This window comes from Hypomesus nipponensis, chromosome 22 (genome assembly GCF_054491055.1).
Source record: "Hypomesus nipponensis isolate SF chromosome 22, ASM5449105v1, whole genome shotgun sequence".
In the NCBI taxonomy this organism is placed as follows: Eukaryota; Metazoa; Chordata; class Actinopteri; order Osmeriformes; family Osmeridae; genus Hypomesus; species Hypomesus nipponensis.
This window is the reverse complement of record NC_140382.1, coordinates 14,300,356-14,325,998: the sequence shown is the minus strand read 5'-3', so window position 1 is coordinate 14,325,998 and position 25,643 is coordinate 14,300,356. Positions and strand designations below refer to the sequence as shown.

The window sequence follows — 25,643 nt, the reverse complement described above, 5'->3', positions numbered from 1 at the left end:
ACAAAAGGTGTTCACAGGTCCTATTTGAAGTTTAATGTTTTGTGATAGAAAGTTAAGGCAATGCAATGCAGCTGCTTCAACTGTAAATCCACAGTCCTGATTTGAGAAGTCTTTAGTGATGGAGATATGACACACAAATAGACAGATGAAATTGCGTACTGTAACAAAATTCAGTACAGAATCAAAGCTATAATTCATTGGTGATGAGCGCAAGACGTTACACACTTCTGTAGATACTGGAGGCCATCCAGCTCCTATACAGCAACACAGGGCCTGTCAACTCTACTTAAATCCTTTTAACAGTTTCAGTTCTTCTGTATGACACCAGACTCGCCAGGGTCTAGTTCACCAGCCTGACGGCTCGTGCTGTGGAACAAGGCGACAGAAAAAGAAAAAAAACACATTGACAGCTGTGGCCAGAGTAAGTGTAGCATGCCAAGTCCTACCTAGAAAAACACAGATCATGTTCAAACAGGTACCGTTTATCATCTGTGTTTCTCTACAGACAAATAGGAATATATTTTACGCCAGAGCAAATATTTTTGTGTGTATGTATTTTTAACCCTGTGACATGTAGTCTGTGATAGAATTACCCAAGTGGTTCTATAAAACTTGAGTATACTGATGTCTTCAACCTCACAAACAGACGTCTACCGGTTACAAGACAAAACAATAGGAATTTATCACCTGTTATTACAATATATTACTGTAATCACTCAATACAGTAGAATTAAACGAAAGTATCTAAAAGGTCATGGTTGTAGTGTCATAAACGACTTGAGTAACCTTGAGTGTGAACATTCTTCGAGCTGTCCTTGACTGAAAGATCCATCGCCCAACGACATCTGAGACTGAAATCTTAATATGTTGATAAGATGTGCTTTTTTTTTCTCCAAATCTTCCATCGTTCGGTGAACTTGGTTGTACAAGGTTAGTAAAAGAATGTCTGGATGTAACAGGCCATACATGGTTTCTTTTCACCAATCGTGTCTGGGTTTGATTATGTTGAGAGTCTTGCTTAGCCATTGGCAATTATACAAAGCTAGGTGATCACTATGAGATCTGCCTCTGCTGGCTCTTTGGCGTCGGCGGTCTCCGGATCGGTCACAGCCTCGTCCCCAACCCCCTCCTCCTCTTCCCAGGCAGCAGTGCTGAGCCCAGCAGGGGCAGAGAGTGAGTGGGGTGTGAGAGTTCTGCCCAGGCCTTGATAGCGGCCCTTGGGGGAGGCCGGATTGGACATGGTCTCGGTGGCGATGGGGTCCTGGGAGCCTGCGGACAGCAGGCCAGAGCGCTCGCCGTCTTCCTCGGCCTCGCCAAAATAGGTCTTCCTGGGGCGGCCCATAACCGTTCTCCCTGTTCAGGGGAAGAAACGACTGTCATACAAGTATGCAATACCAAGAGCCCCCAAATCGGGAATATCAAAACATCTCTGAACCAGTCAGGTGGGGGGAGGGGGGGGGGGGTACTTACCGACGTTGCGCACTTGTTCGGAGATGTCAGCCCTGACGTCGGAGATGTCCCACATAGCCATGAAGGAGTCGAAGCAGGAGCCCTCCTCCGCCTCCTGGATGTAGGGCTTGTAGGTGAAACTGTAGTGGTGGGCAATTGCTGCCAGGAACATCTCTACACAGATGATAAAGTCCTGACAAAATGGACGACAGCACAGCTCGGTTGAATATGGAGGATACAACACTTGTGTGCTTATCAAGCTTTTTCTACCGCACCCTTGTAAAACCACATACTATTAAATGTGAGTTGTGGTATGTAGATCAAGCATTCATACTTTAAAATGGCACAGTAAAAAAAATAGAGTACCCCCCGAACTAATCACACCACATCTACCAGAGGGGCATTCCATCCATCTTGAATGAAGACGGAGCACCAACATGACTGACAACAAGTGAGCCAAGTTTACCTGCAAGCCTGTGGCCACAGCTTCCACACTGTCCCAATCCCACGTGTGTCTCTCTGAGATCACCCCCACCTTGACCAGGAAAGCAATGAACACAGCTTGCCTATCAAGAAGAGAAAAAGAGAAAAACAGCTGGTGGAAATCAATTCTAAACACAAACCGCCAACACAGAAACCTTTTTGCCAATTACTGTGCATGTCTTAAACCGACTTTGCTTTGCAAACAACTTCTACACATGCAACTCTGGAAATCGTTACATATGGTTGGAATAGATGGGATGCCAAACCCAGGCCTGTTTAATACACATCCAGATACGGGAGGATATTTATTAAAATGGTAAACACAGCGGACATAAACCACTGACGTAGAGGAGAGTCAGGAAATGAAAACTAGGTCCTCTGAAGTTTTGAAACTTACCAGAAGGAGACAAACACCACCAGTTTGACACACAGGAACTTGCCAACTGGCTTAATAGGGCTCAGCTCTTCTCTAAGGGCTCTGTAGAAAAGCACCAGACAGTACATGGCAAACTGACAAAGAGGGAGAGAAAGAGACAGAAAACATTGTCAGGGAGATGTACAAGTAGCAAGGATAAAGAAAGAAGAATACAAGTCAGAAGAGGCACATAAGTGGTGAAAAATAAAACCAATACTCCATAGTAGGGGACCAGTGCAAAGAAACACATTCACAATAGCAAAGGCTAATTCAAGATGTGCTGACTTAACGCTGATCAGGAAAATCAGTCATACCAGCTGGGAGAGATTGTTGAAAATGACCAGGTAGGTCCAGGCATTGGTTGAGCTGAAGTTCCCTTCGTCATAGACACCACATAGCTGACAGATTCTGGAAGACAATGTTGTGAGGAGAAATGTATCATAATAATGATAATATTAATACAACCTGTTAGCAACCTAGCTATGGTACTGTATTAAGGTAGCAGTTATCAAGTGGAACAAGATGCACCTACAGAGCTATAACTGTTGTGACAGGTCTCACGACTGTGTACTGCAACACTCCCAGCTTGCATCTCAATAGCAGCACCCTGCCAAAAGACAAAAAGACCGCAAAGTAAGAACATGTCTTATTTTGGTAATCATATAAATTAGTGGTCATAAATTAGGCTAACCAATGAAAAACATCCTCCCTCAAAAGTTGATTCTTATCTTCCAATGACATGTTTTGCATTCTAATATGTAGGCCCTATGCTTAAAGACTGTGCAGCGTTTGTTCCTCAGTAAGCTTCTGAACATAACACATACCAGTACATAGAGTAAATGGTTAATTATGTTATTCAGCAATTTTCTCTTGTGAGAATGCTGCTCCACTTTCACAAAAAACAAAGGTTTTAATTAGCTACAGAAAGGCATGTTGTGAATACCGGGCTTGCCTGACCAGAGCTCATTTAGAGCTGGCAAATGAAGGCCTATAACAGCCCAGAATCTATATCCTTCCAGAAATCAGTCAGGGATTTGATGTTTTTTTTCTTTAACCATTGTGAAACATTACATAGACAATCAGTGTCTACAAAATCAAACACACATGGTGTAATATATATGGGGTATAAACATACTTACCCAGTACTTTGTTCTCTACTGCCCAGAAAAATATAAACCCCAACTAACCCTAAAACTCTTACCCTACCAAAACCATCATGACTACAAATAGAGATGAGGGAGGACTCACTCTCCCATGGGCCATGGTGGGCAGCAGCAGAGAGGGGGGAGGTGTTTCTGCTGCTCTTGGACCTCCAGCATCAACGCCAGGCTGGGGTACTGGTTTCCCAGGTAGTTGAGCAGGAAGATCATGAAGTTGTAGATGACATAAGCCTCATAGCACTCTCTGCAGGTGTCCACATAGATGGCAATGCCGGGGTACTTCAATGCAATCCACTGCATGGGAGAGAATGGGGAGGAAGAGGAGCGTGAATGAAGAGGGTTGTGGCTGGACCGTTTGGGGTCACATTTTGGGGGGCATTCGATTCTAATGTTTAACATGTTGTCGTGCGTGTATTTCGAAGGATACGTGCATTGAAAACTAAAGGGAACTTTGCCATGGTCAGTCGGGGTATTATTAGTGCTGTTTTGAACAGGCATTCTGTTTTCTGGAAAGGACTAATGAGCATCTTGTGACAGGGAGACTTTGACTCGTGACATGGAAATGTGCCATGGGAATGAGTTGGAGGTCAATTTAAGATGAAGTACCATGCTTCTGAGTCATGTATTATGCTGATTCAGCTAGTAACTTTATTTAGACAATTCAGCCTGCTTTCATGTGTAACATTAATGATAACTAACAGTGTTTGTTTGTGTCAGACCATGTGTGTCCAAGTACGTAGGTAATTACTTACACTGTCCAAGCTGTAAATTGGGACCATCCATAAGATTCTGTAAAGCAAAAAAGGAGCAAGTCCTACTCACAATCAAGCACATGGTGACCATAGTTTTTTTACTGTTATAGTATGTCCCCCATCATATACAATTACCCTTTAGGTCTATGTACCTACATGGGAACTGGAGTTCATAAAAGGGTTAAAGATGATCCCACAGCAGTATAGCAATGACAACGTTTGTTACAACTGTAAAGTATACTTGGTAAAGGACATTTGGTAAAGTGGGAATTGTAACAGAAAGCATACATGCCTTATAATGGGCTTCTGTAACTCAGGTTGAGTGTAGTTTACTAAGTGTTGCAGGATACCCCATAATGATATGGGTATGGTCATAAACACAAAAATCCCTGCGATGAACCATGCTTTGTTGTGAGTGCCGACCTGGTAAACAAAATCAACATGTTATATTGATAGACTTCGCAGGAATAAGAATTGCTTATGTGCCATACATAGAACTATGCAATTGCAGCACGTCAACTGACCTCGGATTTCTGTAACTCCCAAATGCATAGGGGTAGCACGACCAGAAGTAGCAGGATATATAATAGTACGACCAAAGGACGGATCCATCTCCTCCAGTTCCCACAAGTGCAAGGCATATTTCTGTCAATGCTAAGCTATCCACTCACTAAGCTGGCTGTATAGCTACATTCACAAAGTAAAAGAGTACAACGCTAGCTTGCTAGCAATCCAGCTAGCAAATCGAATCGTCACTGTCTATTTCTTGGTCCTGATTGTCAGCATGTATACATTTAACCAACTCTTTCAAATGCCTGAAAACATATTGATAACATGTTTGTAAGCAAGAAACTGTCGTGAGTTGTTAAAATTTAATTTGCGTTTCAGTAGCTAGCTACCTGAGTTGGCTGGTAGCTAGCCAGTCAGCTGATTCATTGTACACAAACCATGACACCACGCTCACGCTGTTTGTTTTCCTCTCGAAAAACCCTGAACACTAACCTAAACCCCAAAATTTCGAGGACATAAATTATCGAAATTGATCCTCACACATAATGACAGCCAGCGTTGAATTAAATAATTACTCTAACGGATTAGGTCAATTTCCAAAAGTTCATAAATGTTCATTGGCTTTCCTGTTGATGTTCTGAACAAGCCCCGCCCATATTTTCTAACCAATTGGATAGTAAAAGCACGCAACGAAACAAGACAATTTTGATTGTCCTGATCTACGATCAATCTAAAAGGGACGTCAGCATGTTCTAATTCCACATGCACATACTTTGTTATAGTTCGGTTGATATGCTTGTGCATGCTATTTCCACTAGATGGCAATGTACATCAAATTAAAGAAAATGTGCACTGTGAAGACGATCAAAAAATTAGTACACTATTACTATAACTAGAGACAGTCGGGTAAGTCATGTTTTTTTGGTTTCGATGGCCACTGCAATCCTCATTGTGTTTCCAATTGAAATAGAAGTTGTGAGTGTAAATCTCTTTCTGTCACTCTCTTCCTCCCTCTCTCTCTCCCTCCTACTTTCTGTTTTAACTAATCATGCTGCCTGCAAATAAAATGTTCTAATTAAGATTCCTACGAAGAGAGAAATGCTGTGCGGCCTTTTTTCTTTTTTTTATTTGCCTGCAAAAGCTTTTAGAAAGGTGCAACTCGACACAAAATTTAAAACATGTGAAGTCATTAGTCCATTGTGGAAAACCAAATGGCAAAGCACACTGTCCTCATAATGACCAATAATTGTCTTTATTTCCACTTGTGACATTTATCAGAAGGTTAAAGCTCCTTACCGGAGAAACTAAACCACAACAGAAGCATTGTGACCTCGGAGCCGAAGGGTCAAGGAATGCGGATTCAAGCATGTGTTTATAAGAACCACAAACACAGATTGTTTACAGAATGCCTGTGTTTTTTTGCCCTTCTCGCTCAAAGTCCATTAATAGGCATAAAAGCAAACTACATGTATATACATGTATATACTCTTTAGATCTATGTGTTGGTAATACGTTTCTTTAATACATATTAATGTTAAAAAGCCTTTTCTCTATTAATGAATGCTTATCTCATCTTACAATCCACTAACCCTCACTAATATTATGAACAAAAATATATAGTCTTATTAACACATGATAATGTTAAAAAGCATCTTAAAACAGTGTTATTACCTAATAACTAATACTTATTACAAGCACCTGGATCTAAAGTTTTACCAAATATATGGTTGATAACTTGACCTTTTTTTATGATACTTGTTTCAAGTGTTTCCTCATCTTCATTATTCCAGCATACTGTCTTTATCTGATTAGTTGGGTTGAAAGGTTTTGTCTATCCTTCACTAGATCTAGTAAGAATAACCTGCAGAAATGATGTTTTTCATGGCTGCATGACTAGAAGTCAGTGCTGGGAACTGTACTAATGTCTTGGCCTACCTTGGTGTGTATCATTAGAGACTGTTTAAATACAACCTCTGGCAGTCACGAACCAAGAATCCCAGCTAACATGCAACCCACAGGTTTTAGCCTCCAACACGGTCCGACTCAATTACTCTCACAATGAGGACGGGGAGTTAAACAGTGTTTTACACACGAAAGGTTCCTTGCCTGAACTTTTCCATGATGAGGGCAGATGCTAAGACCTATAACAAAATAATCATTGCCTGGCAATGTTCTCTCATTGTTTTCTCTGGGAATGGATATCAAGGAATGCAGGCTTCTGCCAGCAATTTGTTCCCCACTTGTTTTGCCATTTTGCTTCAAGATTTTATACTTAAACATTATGTACTAGGTAGAAAGTCATGAAAATCAACCTTTAGATTAGTTTGAATCTTTCTCTCCTGTTGTTTGTAGAGCAAGGGATGGACATGTGTGTGTGAAAGAGACATGTCTAGTTACTACATTTTTCTCTCTTTCTTTGTCTATCTCTTTCTCTCTTTATGAAATGAGGGGAGCCGGAACTTTCCACTGAGTCGCATCATCCTTCTACTGCCCCACAGTCACAGAAATCACTGGTTGTTGCAGGACAGATTGTTCATGAATTTTGGATCCATCCTTTGGCTTTTATGAATTAGAGATAGTCTTTGCCACTGTCGTCAAAGCAAGTCTCTGGCTTATAGCTTGGAAGGACTGCCATGCACAATGGTATAAGGAGCACAACTATTTAAGAACAGGGTAGATACACATCTGCTATGTTTGATCAATCTGAAAAACAACATATTTCGAAACAGACAATTCGACATCCATTGCACACTACTAAGTTGCAGTAACACAGCTCAAGATACAACATATAAGCTCCTTTAGGTTCAGTAACCCACTGATGGAACAAGGTCCCAGAAAACCATCCCTGAAAACGTACACAAGCATAGAGGCGAATTCTGTGCGATAAGCCATACTGTTTCAGTGCAGAGGTGGAGACAAGTTGTCTGTTCCTTGACTTGCATCAAGAGGAACGGTATCAGCCAAAGTGCACCTCCTTTGTCAGGGGAATACACAAGTCTGCAATTATTCACCAATTATTTATTTATCTTAATACATCTGCCCAAGGCTTGTGTCTTAGGAAGTGTTCAAATTCACACAGGGAGCTCATTGTAGTTGTACAGCTTCCACAACTGACAAAGTAGGATATCAACTATATTCTGAGGAGATATAGCTCCATTCTGAACACTGCACTTGGAAATAAAACAATTGTGTTGTATTTATAATCAGAGACAGACTGTTTGAATTCTTTATGGTTCATGAACTAACATTTGATATAACATGTTTATGATATTTCATCCTGTTTTATATAAAATGTTGGATGCACTCTGTGTAGACTAATATTTTTTAAGGCTGGCTCTATGGTTCTTAGCTCAGTTGCATGAAAGATGAGGTCATTATTACCCTGCCTGAAATAGCCCTAAGAATCTTATTGGCTAGATTGATACAAAACCTTATATCAACCAGAGCATATTAATTCATAAATCATGTTTTATCAAAGTTTCTTCAGTTGAAGACTTTTACAACGTATTTGAAACGTGTTCTTCTCTTTTGGTTAAGTTTCTGTACTGGAACTATCGTGCTAAGTCTTGGTTTTACCTAACCTGCATGGTATGAGTTGACCCTGAGGTGTCCTTGTTGGACTCAACACTGCTGCATCGCGTCAGTTCATCTGTGCAATGTTGAGAGACAAGTGGGCGACAAGGGAGATATGGGGTGCATGCCACATTCATGGCTTTGATTCAAAATAGCTATTCCCCTGTTGCCTACATTGCTTATGGTGGTGCACTGTTATTTCAGAATTGTGACTTTGCTACACTTTTCTTTTACTGTCTTCACATGTGTGATTTCATTGTTAGTACTTCAGAGCAGTTACCAGGATGGAAACACATATAAACAACATTTCTTGTTCTGTTCGACAGATTGGTCTTTCCATTTAGGCAGCAGCATCCCACTGTTACTTTCCAACATATTACAACAAACGTCTCGCAAGCCCTCTCTTTGTAAACTCACAGAGCAACGTCTCATTATCGACCCAAGTAATGGACAGTGCTGTTCTTTAATTGACCTGTAAGCATTTTACTTAAGCATGAGTGGCAGCTAAGTGGTTAGATGTGATGTGCTGAATCAAGAAGGACATTAACAGGGAACGTGTACAATGGCGCTGTGCTGCTGACTTGTCCATCGGCCTTGAACATATTTAGTCTCAACGCAAAGGCCACATGGCCCTAACTTGGCTCTGAGCACACTGTTCTATATAGAGAGAGGCTGTTTGGCCCTTTGAGGTTCTCTGTTATTTGCTTTTGAGTTTTATTCAATTTACTACTGGCAAGAAGCAATATTCCCACAAAACTCCACCAATCTAAAACCCTGCACTCCCTCTTTTTCTTTCTTTCTTTTTTTTTTCTTTCTTTCTTTCTTTCTTTCTTTCTTTCTTTCTTTCTTTCTTTCTTTCTTTCTTTCTTTCTGTCTTTCTTTCTTTCTTTCTGTCTTTCTTTCTTTCTTTCTTTCTTTCTTTCTTACTTTCTTTCTTTCTTTCTTTCTCTCTCTCTCTCTCTCTCTCTCTCTCTCTCTCTCTCTCTCTCTCTCTCTCTCTCTCTCTCTCTCTCTTCCTCTCACTCTTTCTCTTGTCCTACATTTCACAAAACCCAGACATTTTTTGTATCTCTTAAACTATAGCGATGAGAGAAACCCTGTGTTTGTTCAGGTTTGATGGAAACTGACAAAGTGTGACTTGTTTCTCATACATGGACCAGGTCCTGATAGAATATGACCCATTCAGCCTTATCACCAGCCCTCCCAGACAAATAACAAAACAGCTTCCAGGAAATCTATGACACTCTCATTTCTGTTGTTGTTTTTGGGGCTGAAATCCATAATTAAGCAAATAGATTCCTTTGGCTCGCAATCAAAAACGCAAATGTGAAAGAAAAACATATGCAATACAAACCATATCAGAATAATCCACCTTATCTCGTACTTTGTTTATGAAATGTACATTATTTCCATATTATGGAATTATTATTACTATTATTATTAAGCTGTAAACTAAGCCCAAATATCAAACCTGTTTCGAAGCAAAACTTGATTAAAAATGAGACCAGTTGTGTACGTCAAGAGATCCTCTTTTGGCAACTGACAAAAAGCCTCTCTTAGGGATCACATTCCCTCTGGTCTCTCCCAGCCTTTCACATCCTTTCTGTTGACATGGGTTAACCCTGAAGGCTCCGTATGCCAAACAGGTCAGAGGTCACACATTCAAATCACTCCCAGACCGATACATCCTTCTCTCCCAGACACTGAGAAAACCATCAACAGCCTCTTAAGAAAAATATTGGTAGTTCTTGAAATGTCAGCTGAAGGAATCTACTTTCTTTAAGACAAGGATTGCATGTTCATCTCAGAGTTCTTATGTTATTACAATATAAGCTTGTTCTGAATAATTGGCATTTGTACATACACAAATATGTTTTTATTAGAGTAAGGAGCAACATTTTAAGTGATACACATTTTTGTTGATAAAAAAATGAAACGATACAATTCTCTATAGAAGAATTTAAATCCTCATAATTATAAAAAATTAAAAAAATACCATGTTATTGAAATGACTGTTATTGTAAACAATTCAAAGCTGATGTCTGTTCTGCTCCATATAGTGCTCAACACTCCAACTGAAAAAGTGCAAGAAATCAAATTAAACACAATCACTGACAAGCACATGCACATCTGTGCACTTGGAAATAAACATACAAACCCTGCCACACACTCACACACCTGTACAGAGACACAAACTGTGCATTCATACTTTACATACACAGGTTAATTTACTTGTCATTGCAGCATATCTTTAGTAAGATTATATGATTTGAACTATGATATGATGTTTAACTGGTATGCTCTCAGTATATCGCTCAAAGACTAGTGCCTCAGGTATCAGACAAATAATAACTACATTCAGAGTTCAATAAACAAAAAGTTTAAAAAAGTAAACAACATTATATTTTCCATACGATATAGAGGATTATAGATGAATGTTTCCAACCACTTGGCTCTTAAAGTTGACAGTTTATTGCAAACTTCACAGTCTAGCAGGAATAAAAATGGTATAACCTTTTTTGGGGGGTAAGTATATGAGACCTTTACAGCTAGCCCTTATGGTGTACTCAAAGTTAATTATAACTTTTGACTTTGCGGTTTTATGTTTCTTGCATCTGGACATGTTCTCAGAGCTAGCTTGTTATCATTACCCTTTGGGTGGAAGGCCAAGAGAACAGTGGTGAACTTTACTGGCTCAACAGTGAAAACACTGTGAAAGTTGGTCTGGTTAAGGCTGTTCAGGGATATTCAAGGTGACATTTGTGGCACCTTTTCGTTCTTAAAAAGTATTGTTCCTTTCATACATTCCAAAACTGGAAAACAAACCAATAATACAAACATTTAAACCAAAAATTATAGAATATTACAACACAGCAAGATTCACAATTTATGAAAATTATCTTTGGTTATGTACTGTTTAAAGCTATACCACAGAGATCGATATCTTGAGACTAGCTCAATGAGAAGGTAATAAACCACAGCAAGCAAGTACATTAGTAAAGTACAATATAACGTGAGCTCTTCTTTCTCTCTAACATCTCTGAGCGCCACAGCTTGACTCTTGGGAACAAGACACACGCACACATAAATGTTCACACACACACACGCACGCACGTACACAAACTTGCACACATGTACGATCACATGGATACACCCGCACACAGAGACACACTTCTCCCATCATCCCCTCTGACAGCGGCCACTGTGCCCCTTCCTTCCTGTGTCTGTCCCAGCAGTGCTGCCCTTTATGCGAACAACACGCCTGGCTACTGATTGGGGGTCATTTATAGCCTATGCTCAGCTGCATCCTTTTAGAACTCCCTCTTTACCCTCCCTCCCCTCTTCATGTCCCCCCGCCTTTCCTTTTTTCTTAAAGTCAAGCTTTGCTCGCCTTGTCCATGGGAACAAGAACAGCGAGTATGGAAAGTGTAGGACACTTGCAAACAGTAATGCCGTAGAATACATTATAGCTTCACCCAGACTATATACTCATCCACTGGCTCTTGATGTTTGAAAGAGCATGAAACATATGGATATTAGAATTGGGTCCTGCAGAGTTTGTGACACAGACTGTCTTTCAACTGACTGTTGATCGGCATGGAATGTCCCTTGGATGGCATCTTGGACCCCCTGTATATGTGGAGTGCCTCTGGGGTGACTCTTCCAACCTTGTTAAATTTGGAATGCCTCAAGGGTCAGTTGTAGGACCACTGTCCATGTGGAGATCTGATGCCATGTTAGTCGCTGTCTTTTCGAAGGCTGCGGTCAGTGTGGAGGTTGTTGGGCTCTGGGCTCTTACACTGGATGCTGGTTCCATTCATGTGTCCTGTACTGGTGACCTGGTTCTCCGAGTGACACCAGCAACACAAGCAGGACTGGAGGGGGACAGGTGAAAATGCGTTAGCTAATACATCATACATCAAAACATATACAGTATATTTATGGTTTTTATATGGTTTTGATGGGTTTAAAACAGTGGAAACTATGCTTTAACCTTTTACAGCATGCTAGAGTATTCCTCTGGCTATGTCGAGGAGCAGGAAGAGGCACAGTTAAGGGTTCGGGGGTGTACATGAGTGCCCCCGGCCCCCCTTCTTGAGCACAGCCAGAGCAGAGTCATGGCATTTGTCCAGCCCAGGTCTCTTGACAGACATATGCAGTATGCGACCCCAACCCACAAATGGGTTCATAAATCATCATGTGTCTTTACATTTTCCTAGTGGAATGTCATTGCCATCACCTCACCCCCTCAGTCGTGGTTAGACTGGTCTGGCCTTGTTTGCTTTACTGGCCACAGGGTTTCATTGGGAATAGGATTCAGTACAGTATGGGTGTATTTTAGGTGTGTGTGTCTGTCTGTCTGTTTATGTGTGAATAGGGATGTAATGTACCTTGAAGCAGTTCTTGAACTTTTTGCTGACAAAGTAGAGGATGATGGGGTTTATACAGGAGTTGACTGTGGCAAGGTTGATGCTGAGGTAATCCAGGACCAGCAAGAAACTGAAAGAAACAATAGGGATTGTGATCCGCTGATTCAGACCTGGATTAAGGCTAGTCCTAGACTAAAAACATTTGTAATAGAGATCTTCATTGTCTTTTCTCTTACTTCAGCACTAGGTTGAATTCATGTCTGGAAAACTGGGCCAATGTTGTTAGTTTTAGACCAATGTATTTCTGTACCAGCATATTCAGTTAGGATTGTTCATTACAGACCGATTAGGTCTTAGACACTTCAGCGGTGGTTATACTTCTGTGAAGGAATGTGGTAGAACTGTAAAATAATCGGGAAAATACTGTTGGAGCTTGCACTCACTTGAGCAGTTCACACCGGTCTATGTCATTCTGTTGGTAGACCATTTTTTTGAGAATCCTGCTAAGATGTAGTGGGAACCAGCATAGTGCAAAGATCAGGACTAGACAGAAGACTGCCTTGGCCACTTCCCGTCTCTGCAGACACAAATAGCTGACATTACACACTGTCCTCAGGGAGATTAAGAAAAATAGTCTGGGTTATGTCAACTTCTGAGGCAATGAAAAAGTCCAGAAATTGCAAACGCATACACACTCTCTGAGTCATGCACACTCATGCAAACACACTCGAACCCCCAGTGTAATTCTGTTCTTCCGACCTGTTTGAGGTGCTCGCTGAGAGCGATACGCAGACTGCCTTTCCTTCGGTTCAGCATCTCGCACGTCATGAGTGTGTAGAACACTGCGGTGCAGGTCAGCGGAACGCAGAAGTAAAACCCAAACAGCCACCAGTCCTTTATTTCCGTATAGAACTGCAACAGAACCCCAACACATCAATAGATTTAAACACAGAGTATATACAATCAATACACTGACACGAACACTGTGAACCTTCTACATCATGTGCAATTTGAACCCCTGAATTTTTTTCTTTATTTAGTTAAGACAAGACTTCAATTAGTTCTGTGGTATTATGTTCAATCTAATTAAACTGGACGGAAAGTTGAAAAGAGTAAGGCTATCTAGCATGGTTAGCTCACAATATGGGATAGCATACTGAATAGGGCCCCTCTGTGCTCCATATGTGGAGGAGACACATATGGCTCGGCTTAAGGGGAGTACGTATCAGTCCAGAGTAATTGTACTTGTGTCCTGCAATCAATTATGTACCCTAGGCCTTGTGAACAAAGAAAGTGATCTCCAGATTTCCACGAAAAGAAGGACAATAGAGACTTGTGTTTCTTTCAGTCGTTGTTGAGAGGGTTAGGGTTAGAGTGGTAACATCAAGATTTCTTTGAGAAAAATAAGGATCATTGAACGTTACTTTTGACAATCATTTCGCATTTCTTTTGACAATGAAAAGTTCAGGAAATTGAATTTAATTTCGTAATACATGCCAGCATGAGCAGTTATGAGTCCTTTTAAAATCATGGAAGAAACAGGAAACAATTATTAATAAGGGGATAGGAGGGGAAAAGGGGAAAAGGGGCAGGGAAGGTTAGAGTGTGCCCTTACCCTAATGAACGCCGACTCGGGTTTGATCATGCAGGTGCGTATGGTCATGTTGTTGAACTCGAAGTGAAACATGTTGAAGGCAATGGCCTCAGGCACGGCCAGGATGAGTGACAGCACCCAGATGGAAATGATCTCAATGGCGGTCAGTAGAGGAACGCCTACACCCTGAACCCTGCTCCACGATGCCACCGCCCGGTACCTATGGGTGCCACAGAGGGACACAGACAACCAAAAGTGTAAGACAGACACCATAGTTCAAGATCAACAGTGGAGCTTCATTCTCTTTAGAAGCACAGTTATTGGACACAAAAAAAACCTGCATTACCCTTGCTTATTTAATTAACGCCAATGGGGATTTAAAGTGTATTATGCAATTATATTATAATGTCGGTACATGGCAGAAGAGCAAACGCAATAAGCTGCGCAGTCAAGAAAAAATGATTGAAATGTTAAGATTTAATGAAAAGAGATGATCAATTGTTTATCTTGAAAATCTAATATTTATAATTTGTGATGGTTCTAAACAAACTAGCCTTGTTGGCAGGGACATGGGCTGTCTGTTGGCTTATGTTTGCAAGCTCCACATACTTGTTTACTTGTTTGTTTCATAAAGGGAAACCGCTTGTCGAAATGTTTTAGTAAAGCCCTCCATCAAGATTTTATGGCGAAAACAATATATTTTTCATAACACATTTGAATATCCCTGTAGAACAACACAGTGGCATTTATATTTCACCAAGTGGTAATGTATCCACCTTTTTCTCTTCCTCAAATGTTGAATAAAGACAGACACAACTGTGATGGTGTTACAGGCAAGTAGACCATATGAGATATGCTGCACATTTCCTGAAAACAAATGGAGAACATCTGCTCTTGAACGTAACTCAGTTATAATCTTCTGTTTTTTTTTCTTTCACAAGCCAAATTTTCTTCTGATAATGGGAAGTGTTAAATATGTATCCTGCGTCAAGGTTTGGCACCCAACCCATGAGGCCCAGCACAGGCCTCCTAATCTCTTATCTCAGTTGTGTCTCCTGGCTCACAAAGCAAAGTACAGCTGGACTGTAGCCACGCAAGTCCCCTTAGTTGATAAAAGGACAAACTGCGTAGACAAGTCAAGTCTAGCTGAAAGCACAGACTGGTGCATCTCAGAGCACAGGTGGTAAAATATGTTTTCTGATTTGTTTGCAAACTAGTGGTGGCGCATGCTAGTGCAGTGTCCATTGGCGGTGAATGCTAATGCAGTGGCAGTTGGAAGCGAACACATTTACATTATTTATTTCTTCAAATTCCTGGGGGCTTTCAACTTTAAACAGTGCCCGGTTGTCGAGATAATAGAGCGACAGACACACACAGATTCCTGTCTTTGGATGACTAATCTTTATTTTGAGAACAAAACATCTCTCAGGAAGCCAAGGTCTCTTTAGAATCATGTGGTAGACAATTATGTGTACTACTAGGCGGCATGGTGTCTTACACTCAGCCAGTAAGAAATGAACAGGAAGAGAAACTACCCAATAGGATTTTTTCATTACTATATTGACCTTATAAACGCCTTGTAAAACTGGCTTCCATTTCAAATATAGGGCTTACTAGAAACTAACTACTGTCCTATGGCTCCCATTGTATCAAATCACAAAATTTGCCACGTTTCCTTTGTAATTAGTCAATTAACATATTGTTTTTTGAATAGATTTAAAACATTTGGTTATAATGCATTTAAAAAACATGTCACGTCATTCATCTTGTTCATTGTTGAATTAATATTTCTAGGTCTCTTTATGAATATGAAGAATAAATAAAGTTGTTTCTTTTGACAAGAGGCCATTCCATAGAATATGCTTTTAAATTAGTTTTAAACTACTTGAATTAAGGACTACTTGTTAACCTTTACGTCTGCACAAGCACCTCACTCAAAATGAAAAGTATTAACTGTGAGTTGGGTATGAGACCACTTCCCATTTCAGACAAGTGTACAGTCTGGAACAGATTAGAACCCATGCCTTTACAAGATCATATAACTATTTTGCAGGGAACTGCCGCTGTTCATGTGTCTCTGAAGAATACAGAGGAATGAAGAATCACTTTTTTTTTCTTTCTGAGAGTTAACCATGTTTACTATTAACCTGTTGGCCTTGCTCAATGAACATGCACACCAGAACAGTGTAATTGACTAAATATTGTTGACTACAATAAAAAAAAAGTTGAAGTCCTTCTACAAAACAAAAACACTGATAATACCGTTCACCAATCCTGAAAAAGACCCACCTGTCCACACTGAGGGCACAGAGGTTGAGGACCGTAATTCCCACGGAGGCCTTCTGCAGAAAGGGCACCAGCTTGCACAGGCACACCCCAAAGTCACTATCATCAAAGGGAAATCGTGAAACCAGTAGCTGGGGAGAGACCATCAAAACATGAACATACTGTCAGTTGAATCTTCTACAATATCTTTCAAAGCATCTACCAAAATCTTAGGAATAGCATGTTGGTTACTTTAAATTCAGCACGATTGGTAAAAATGTGTGCTACCCTCTAGGCATACATTCAAGTACAGTACACATGTATAGTTAGAATTTTTAAAATAATTTAACCATAGTAATGAAAAAGCACTTTCACACTCAAGAAAATCTAAGAAGAGTTGAGCCTTTAGAGAGCCGATTACTAAACATCAGTAAGAAAGTTCAAATCCTTGCAATCTTTTTACAAATGCTGCCTTTGCAACTTGTGACTGTCTTCAGCTACTATAAAGGACTATTTCACAACAACATAGGGGGAAACCACATCAGATGGGTTGCATGGTCGTCAGTGACTAACACTCCAGCCCGTGGGCCCATGTGGCCATCATCAGATGATACCGGACCAAACTTTGAACCTACAAAGACCATAGTCAGCCCCAAAGGTTACTTCTTTAATTCAACTTAGATGGTTCCATCTGTCGGTAAATACCAGGAGACATCAAAGGATATATTTTATGTCTTATGTCACAGTACAATAATGTCTAAACAAATTATTTTCAAGCATCATTAATGAATAATATATTTTTATTATTAACTGTCATGGTAGTTTTGGGATTGGGAACAGTTGTATTAACTGTTTCCTGTCCGTTTTATTGTTTAATCCCTTGAACTCTTTCTCTTTTGCTTTGTCAAAGCTCTCCTTCCCAGGCATGTCTTCCATAGCCTCTTCAAATAATACTTTACCAAATTAAACTACTCACGACAGTTGTGTGGAAACTGCAATTTAATGCTTTGTGTCTGAAGTGGTCTTGGCAACTCTCCCTGAACAGTATCCGAACACAGGGTTTATCCAAAAAACTATGGATGGGTGGGGGTTTAACCGTTTGTTCCCAGAGTTGAGGCCAGAGGAAGCACTTCACGGGTGCATCCTGGTACCCCTATTGTTTACTTGGGGCACTCCTTTTAATCAAAGTGTCCAAAGAGCAGGAGGGAGGAGGGAGAGAGGAAAAGAAGAACGGACTCACGTCAATGTTTTCAGTCAGTGTGTGTGGGAAGTTTAATTTTGGAAACAGGGTCAAGCTTCTACAGAAAGAAGCTGGGGCCTCAGAAAAGAAATGGCTGCACTGGATGTGTACCTGTTGTGTGTGTGTGTGTCTGCATGTGCAAACCCACCAGAGAATTAAGCCATATACATGCTTCAGCTCCAGTTTTTTCAGGGCCAAACAAAAATACATTGTGACCTCAACCCTTTCCTGTGTAACTAAACGCCAAATAGGAAAGGTTTTTTTCACACATGTACTTCAAGCTCTGCCCTTGGACCACAGTACTACCATATGTGCTGACACAGTGGGATCTGAACAACACATCAGTAATACCGAACAGGTGGTTTTTCAAACTACTTGCTGAAAAAGCTTTTTATTTTCCTCTATTTTAATTCTCTTTTAATTCTCTGTGATTTATATGACTGCTCCAGTCATTGACACTAAGTAGAACCATTGCATATACACATTTACTATAGTGGACATGGATTATTATAACAACTTTGTATATCATCATGCCTCCATTACATGAGGAGAAAGGGACCACTCTGTCTTTTAATGAGTGAAGGGATTCATGTTACCCATGTGAATCATCACTGACGCATGTACTTTGTTGAGTGCGTGAGTGAAGAGGTCAGTCCTGATTGGAGATAAGGGCTTGAGGCTTGACAACTGATTGATAAGCAGGTCACCCCAGGGGTGTGTTCAAGCACACTGATTCCAGTGTATTTTTAGGGCAACTGTGCTTCTCTCTCTCGCGAGTTCTCTCTCTTTATCTTTTGCTCTACCTTTCCTAAATGCCATTCCAAATGGTGTGGTCTCCTTATAGACAGTGTGTATTGAAATGGCACAGTGTCATAATCATCGTCACAAAATATAAGGATGTAATGGCTGCCTCACCTTGTACACATTGATGGGTATGTCGATAGTGATGTAGATTAAGTCACCCAGTGCCAGGCTGGCAATGAGGGCATTGGGTCCATTTCTCATGCACTTATTCTGGTATATAATCCTTAGCAGGGTGGCATTGCCCACGATGCCCACCACAAACACAATGATGGAAATGACAGTGTTTATGTACTTGAAGTAGTCCTTGATGGAGGTTTCTTTATGGCAACGTGGCGGTCTCCTAATTGTGGAGTTCACATGCAGTCTAGAGGCTGGGGCTCTAGATTTATCCTCCAGGGGCTCCTGATGGAGGCTGGTGGGGATGGGCTCCAGAAAGGGGCTACTTGTGCTGTGGAAGCCCAGGGGATGGAGGCTGAAGTGGTGGACGAGGCCGGAGTTGGAGTCCACGGAAGTGTTGTTCTCACACATCGCTCTGGCTGCCATGCAGAGTATTAGCGCCAACACATGTTGGACTGGGGAGCCCATTATAGAACACATTCCACACTTTGATTCACAGATAAGGAAAAAAGATCCGATATACACAGCTGAAAAAGAGAAATAGAGAAGGGAAGTGTCATTTCAAGGAACTTCACAAGAAACCAAAGAACCCAAATGTGATTTCTTCCTAAATTATACATTTTCCACATATGTTTTTGCAGAAGCATTGCCTCCGAAATCATGCCAGCCCAAAACATGTCTGTCAAACAATAGTTTGTCTCTTCCCCAATCACTCAGAGGAAGTCATACAGCTTCCTTCAGATTTTAGGAAGACATTGGCCAAGGAGACACAGATGGGATATGCCAGGATCAGTTACAGTCAGACAATAGGGACGAGTCATCGTCTTTCTCTCCACTCATTCCTGGAAGTAACAATCAGCAACCGGCTTTGAGTGGTTAGGACTGTAGCTACAGGCTAAAGAGGGTTTGGTGTTTTTTTTATGGTGTTTTGACAATGCACCCTTTGCTTGGCTTTCATCAGCGTGGTTTCTTCAGCATGCATTCCCCTTCTGTTTCTCATTTATCCAATTGGTGGTTACAAAACCAAGTTATTTTAACATCAAATAATTGGAAATCTGTAGTCTTTCAGTTTTTCATGAAAGTTGTTTTGTAGTACAGGTTTTAAATTTCAAAATGGGATGAATATCTCAAAGAATTACAGTGGGACGATTCAATCCACACATTTGAAAGTGTGTTTAAAGGACAATAAAAACAAACTTGAGAGAAAGGTTTACCCTTCTGGTCTTCATTTCACAACTTTGAACACTTTCTCCATCACAACTCTACCATCTCTTATAGCCAAGAGTGCTTCCCGTTCAAAATCCCAGCTGTCACCAAGTACACAAAGAACTATTTAGCAGCCAGCCCTCAAGTAGCATCACAGTTTAGCATCAGCACGGCACTACTGGGAACGGATGACGGCACGCAAGCTGATACATTTATGAATTATAAATACCTTTTTGGTTTTTCACCTACCGCTTCTAAAATGCCTGCCTTCCCCCCTTTGGAAACCGTCAGACGAACTTTCGGCTGAAGCCCCCAGACATCTGTATCACATCACATGAGTAATTAACGGCCTATCAAAGTCGAGAAGTATCCCACTTGGTTTGCACAACGCGTCAGTCTGCTCCGAGGTGCCTCTGCGTTATGGCTCAGGGTTTCTTCCTGTGGAGAGTTCAGAGTGTGTGTTTACATGTGTGTGTATGTGGGTGGGTGTGAGTCAGTGCAGTACTTTGACTGGGTGGGATAGTAAATCTCCCCCCTCCCCTCGGTAACAACCCCAGCCCCCCAAAGGAAACTTCAACCGCCCCCCACACACACACTCACTGCACGGGAGACAGAAAAAATACATACATTGCGCTGCACTCAGGCACAGGGGCATCTGGGAACTCATCATCTCCCTAATCTGCCCCCTTCTCCCTCTCGCCTCTATCTCTTTTTCTCTCTTTTTTCTTTCAATCTCTCCATCTCTCTCCTTTCTCATCCCGTGCTTTGTATACACACGCAAGACTGTGTCCTCACCCTGAAGGAAACAAAGATTGAATCGAAAGGGAGGAAGGCACTGGGATCTCGGTGTCCGTGCGCTCTTGACAGAAGTCTGATAAACTTTAAATGAGAGATGGAAGCAGAGGAAAGGGAGTGGGAGAAAACCCCATAAACGTCTTTTAACTTCCTAAAAGGAAAACTCTGTGGGTGGCCAAAGAAAAGTCAACTCTTCCTTTTTGTTTACCGCACTGCAAGCAAGGTCTCATAAGGTCTATGAGATCGAGATCTTTGGTTGTCCATTTTATAATGCTGTACAATGGGTATGCTATTGACTCTGTAGAATCTACATTTACAGAGCACCCGTAAACAAAATAAAATCATTGTGTAGTCCTGGGCATACACTGTGAACATGGCAAGGTGTGCATTGCTAAATAACAAAGCACTGCGACTTTTTACTCTACGTCAGTGTCCATTATCTGCTCCATAACCGAACACTTAGCAAATGGGCCCTTTATCAATACGTTGTCTGAAAGCAAGAGGAGAGCTGATACAGACCACCCTCCCCCCTCTCTTCCAGAGTTTAGACAGATGCTGCTCGAGGCTGGCTGCTCGGACCGGACATAGTGTGTTGATAGTGCATGTGTTCAAGTAGTCAAGTAATGTGTTATGAAATGGCTCTCATCTCATGTGAAACATTCAAATACATCACGTACGTGCGTAGGGGCCACTTCACAACCTTTACGTTGTTCTCGCACATGTACACACATGGCCCCCACGAATTTGCACTCCAACCCTCACGCATGCACAAGTAAAGGTGCGGTCCTCAGGCTTTGCATGAGTCCAAATTATTTGCCAGAACCTGATATTCAGACATCTCTTTGAGCTTCTCAGAGATAATCCTCGTTTCCTACACCCTCTCTTGGTTTCCATTTTCCTCCTCTGTAGCCTGTTACAGCAGTATGCTTCAGGCCGATGCTTTTCTCAGTCTCCACAAAGGTCATGTTGCACCAATCATTTCATTATACAAGGTTGACGATTTCACCTTCGCTCTAATGGAAACAATATGTGCTGTTATCAGTACTCCCGTGGAAAATATTACCTTGTAAAATAAACATTTTTATGTGGAACAGTAAACGCTGTTTTCATTTCTGATCCGTGTCCACGTCGAAATAATAACCTCAAAAGGAAAACATAAACTTTTAATGTTACAATACTTCGTATTTGTCTTAATAGATATTTGATGCAATTTCTTCACAAATTATTAATCATATAACAATGTTGAAACAGCAAAGAAAGCATGCCTTCATTAGGTTAAAATTAGACTTTTAAGATTCTAATTATACAGTTTTAATAAATTGGATGCCTCTACCCATTGAATCACTGTTCACTTGCTGAGGTACTTTACCTACTTAATATAAAGTGTGACTTAATTGGGTAATGCTAATATTTACTGTCATTTAAATTTAAAGGGATTGTGTTTTCTTTAATTGTGGCCATAAATATATCATAGCTCCTGAATTAGTTATGGTCAACAGTGGCAAATATTTTATTCATTGGAATGTGATTTGCTGACAGGATCTGAAATGTTTTTCTTTTTTCCATAGTCCCCTGGTTGCTGGCAGCTTCTATGGCATTTTAACTTTTGAGAGAGTGGCTGAGTCTTTGTTAATAAATCCATTAATATATAAATGATGAAACCTTTACCTGGTCCCAGTTGCTTTGGCTTTCATGTTGTTGTTGTGTTGTTGTTTGGGTCTTAATCAGGTATTAATGCCATTCTGTCTGAACTCAAAGATGGCAGGCTGCCTAGTAATTCATATGCTTGTTCTCTGATGGCATCTGTCGAAGTGTGCTCTCAGCCTATTGGTACATACCCTGTGGGAAATTTCAACCCAGCCCAAGACTGAGTGGGATGTAAGCAATTTCTTAACTGGGGCACTTGCTCTAAAAGGAAAAAAAAAAAGCTGAAAAGAAGTTTGAGGCCAATTTTATTGTGACAAGGAGTGACATTGTGTAGAACAGCATAATGACATTCATACAGTGTTGTGGTTAAATTTGGGGCATATAGATTAAGTAAAGAAAAGTTCAAGCAGGAAAGAAAAACAGATTCCAAGAATATGTCTATTTTGGAAGCATCTTGATAATAGGGTAGTCAATATTTGAATTCTAGTATTAGAGATCCTAGCCATTCATGATGAGAAATTATGTGTCATTCTGTGAATAGTGACTGTTGTAAAATACATGGATATTCATTTACTATGGGAGTGCTTTAAAATAGAATATTCAATCAGAATGTCATTTCAAACATTTTAGCCTTTGGACTTTCCATTCCAAACAAGTGATGTTAAATTAGGTTTGACAGGAAGTTGTCTGTTATTTCTGTGTGTTATGGACAGGCCAAGGTTGAAGGGCATGAGAAGTGTGGCTCCTATCTGTCTACCAACTAAGACTGGGAATACATTTGGTTTCCTGCACGAGGGTTGGTTCTCCTCCTGAACAGCCTCCCCCTTCAAACATGTAAATACTATGTCAGCTTTAATAACAGCTGTTAATTGTCCGATATGTCTCCCATGAGTCTCCATGGAACTTGGAATATTAGAAAGGTTTTATTACGAGGTTCTTTTCTTATCTCATAGTTGGAGTTGTCATTGACCTCATAAGCACCGGTATATAGATGCATGGTCTACTATTATTATTACTATTATTATCACTAAATAATAATAACAATAGTAGTCTGATAACTCTTAGTCTCCCCTTTACCCATGTACCAGTGCAATAATTATTGTTTTTTTGTAGGTAGGTGTATCTCTGCCCAAACAGACAGTGAAGTGAACTGCCATATAAGTATGGTCCTCTTTCTAATGATAGCGTGGTCTGGGAGCAGGAGAGTGTATGATAGCAATGTGTTAGACAAGGCAATTACAGATACAGATGCATTCCCAGTCCTGAAGCCCTTGTCTTAATCTGTCACATGTCAAACATGCTCTATATATCAGTGATAAGAAAGAGTCTGAACCTATTGTAGTTTGGGTATCTCCTCTCGAAAAAGGCTTGGAATACACATTCAAGACACACGTCTTGACTTGGCTAGCCAGGATGGATAGCCAGAGCACTGGTTCTAGAAATGAACAATATAAAAGAAAAAAAAGGTTGATATCACAGATGGCCTTAATTGGCTGTCTTGAAATTTACCTTTGCTCGCTCTATCTATTTATCTATCTATCTATCTATTTATCTATCTATCTATCTATCTATCTATCTATCTATCTATCTATCTATCTATCTATCTATCTATCTATCATACTTGGAGCCCTGTCCGCCCAACAGCATTTGACTGTGGCGTTCAGGAAATGAGAGGGCCTCTCCAGACAGATAAGCCGTAGGGTAAACCTCTCCTTCGTTTGAAGGCTTCACTACAGACATTAGCCTTCAACAGTGGCCCCTGACTTGACTATGGAGAGGGGGATATAGATAACTGATGAAGTGTCTAGGAAGATTATGGGGAATTGGAGGCAGAGCAAGAAGGCCATGAAGGTTATGAACATTTTTTGTAAATGCTAAATATACATGTTGAGTTCCTAGGAGTGATTGAAACTTCCCTGAGAAACTTTGTTCACCTTCAAATATATTGATGCCTGTCATGACACAGAAGGCCTATCTGGTGGCTGGAAAGTCCCACTCACTTTCCTATTGCTATTGGTGGCAAATATACCCTCTGTTAAGTTGAACCAATACAAGTGATTTATATTCCACAGTGAAAACCATTCATAATGTCCTTATGGAATCTCTGGTGGAAAACAAACAGGATTTTGAGTCCTGGGCTAGGGAGAGCTCCTATGGTCAGAAGCATTTACATCGGTGTCTGGTCACCATATGTAGTCAATTTGAACATGGAGTGCTTGTCATAAACACAGCTGCACAGCCAGACTGGCCAACGCCAAAAATCACAAATACAGCGAAGCCGAAAGACAGGAGGCAGAGATGGTGCATTCACCAGGTAGAACTCCCACGTTCCACGTATGGAGGTCAGTCAGACAGATATCAATCATGAAGAGCGGTCTTTTAATGCATTTTACTTTCCAATTGTCTCCATCTGCTAGGGTAAATGCAGCCTTTGAAGGGAGTTGACTGGACAGAAAAACAATGCAGAGATGAAAGACTGTGAATGATATACTTGTAGGCCTACATAAAATGTGAAAGGCAGATAAACTCCAAGCATATGGAGGCAAATGGCGAGCCAGGTCTTATCCGACCAACGTCAAGTGCCCAGAAGCCGTAGCGAATTGTACCATTGATCTCTGCTAGCTACCGCATAGAGAAGCTAATAGTTAATTATGTTAATCTGTCAAAGTGGCCTCTCTCAACCTCTCATACTGCTGAGGCGGACGTTTTCATTACAATTTCCTACTGCATCTTATAGCCAGCTGCTTTTCCATACAAACCAACCTTTGTTTTTCTAGAACATTTTATTCCCGACCCCCACCCTCTACTTATTCCACTTGATTGCAAACAGTTTTGCGCTCGACTTTGATGTCCGCCACATGGGCACGTTAACGCGCCGTTGTTAGCTCTTGTTTTGTTGTTAAACCCCTGGAAGATGACTTTATCTTTGTCGTTATGCTTTTATTTCCTTTAACATGTATAAGAGTTAGTCAAAGTTCACTCTGAATGTAGATATTTGAGTAAAAACATGAGCTTGACTGTGGTTTTGGTCCTTTGGCTTTGTAGCAAAACCTAGTCAAGCATACTGGGGTGAACTCATGTCTGAAAATAAGAGCCAAATATCTTCGAAAGAAAGCCTCACTTGTTTGAAAGTTAGGCTTTTAAACTCAGCATATTGTTATGAGGATTAAATGCTGAGTCTCCAAGTAAAATACAATTAGATATCAGTTTATGTAACTCCTGGTTAAAATCAATGTTAGCCTGCTTGTTTGAAAGGCCCAGGA

General features: G+C 40.7%; 2 protein-coding genes across 5 annotated transcripts; both read right to left on the bottom strand.

Moving 5' to 3' along the window:
- Positions 1 to 10: 10 nt before the first annotated feature.
- On the bottom strand, positions 11 to 5,424 carry tmem184c (transmembrane protein 184C). 3 transcript variants are annotated; one of them, XM_084687280.1, is made up of 11 exons: positions 5,159 to 5,423; positions 4,784 to 4,874; positions 4,552 to 4,682; positions 4,260 to 4,296; positions 3,596 to 3,801; positions 2,880 to 2,954; positions 2,662 to 2,755; positions 2,330 to 2,442; positions 1,916 to 2,015; positions 1,471 to 1,642; positions 11 to 1,353 (listed from the first exon to the last, which is right to left on the bottom strand). In XM_084687280.1, exons 3-11 carry the CDS (start codon positions 4,632 to 4,634, stop codon positions 1,043 to 1,045), a joined length of 1,191 nt encoding a protein of 396 aa, XP_084543406.1. In that variant the 5' UTR covers positions 4,635 to 4,682; positions 4,784 to 4,874; positions 5,159 to 5,423; the 3' UTR covers positions 11 to 1,042. The 3 variants fall into 3 exon arrangements, with proteins under 3 accessions (XP_084543406.1, XP_084543407.1, XP_084543405.1); XM_084687281.1 differs by having other exon boundaries at positions 5,310 to 5,412; XM_084687279.1 differs by having other exon boundaries at positions 4,784 to 5,424.
- Positions 5,425 to 10,186: 4,762 nt separating this feature from the next.
- ednraa (endothelin receptor type Aa) lies at positions 10,187 to 20,401 on the bottom strand. Of its 2 annotated transcripts, none has more exons than XM_084687159.1 (8): positions 20,168 to 20,401; positions 18,727 to 19,259; positions 16,596 to 16,723; positions 14,328 to 14,526; positions 13,472 to 13,624; positions 13,156 to 13,289; positions 12,734 to 12,842; positions 10,187 to 12,217 (listed from the first exon to the last, which is right to left on the bottom strand). In XM_084687159.1, the coding sequence occupies exons 2-8, from the start codon at positions 19,210 to 19,212 to the stop codon at positions 12,080 to 12,082; spliced, it is 1,347 nt and encodes a 448-aa protein (XP_084543285.1). In that variant the 5' UTR covers positions 19,213 to 19,259; positions 20,168 to 20,401; the 3' UTR covers positions 10,187 to 12,079. The 2 variants fall into 2 exon arrangements, with proteins under 2 accessions (XP_084543285.1, XP_084543284.1); XM_084687158.1 differs by having other exon boundaries at positions 20,188 to 20,401.
- Between the last annotated feature and the right edge of the window lie 5,242 nt (positions 20,402 to 25,643).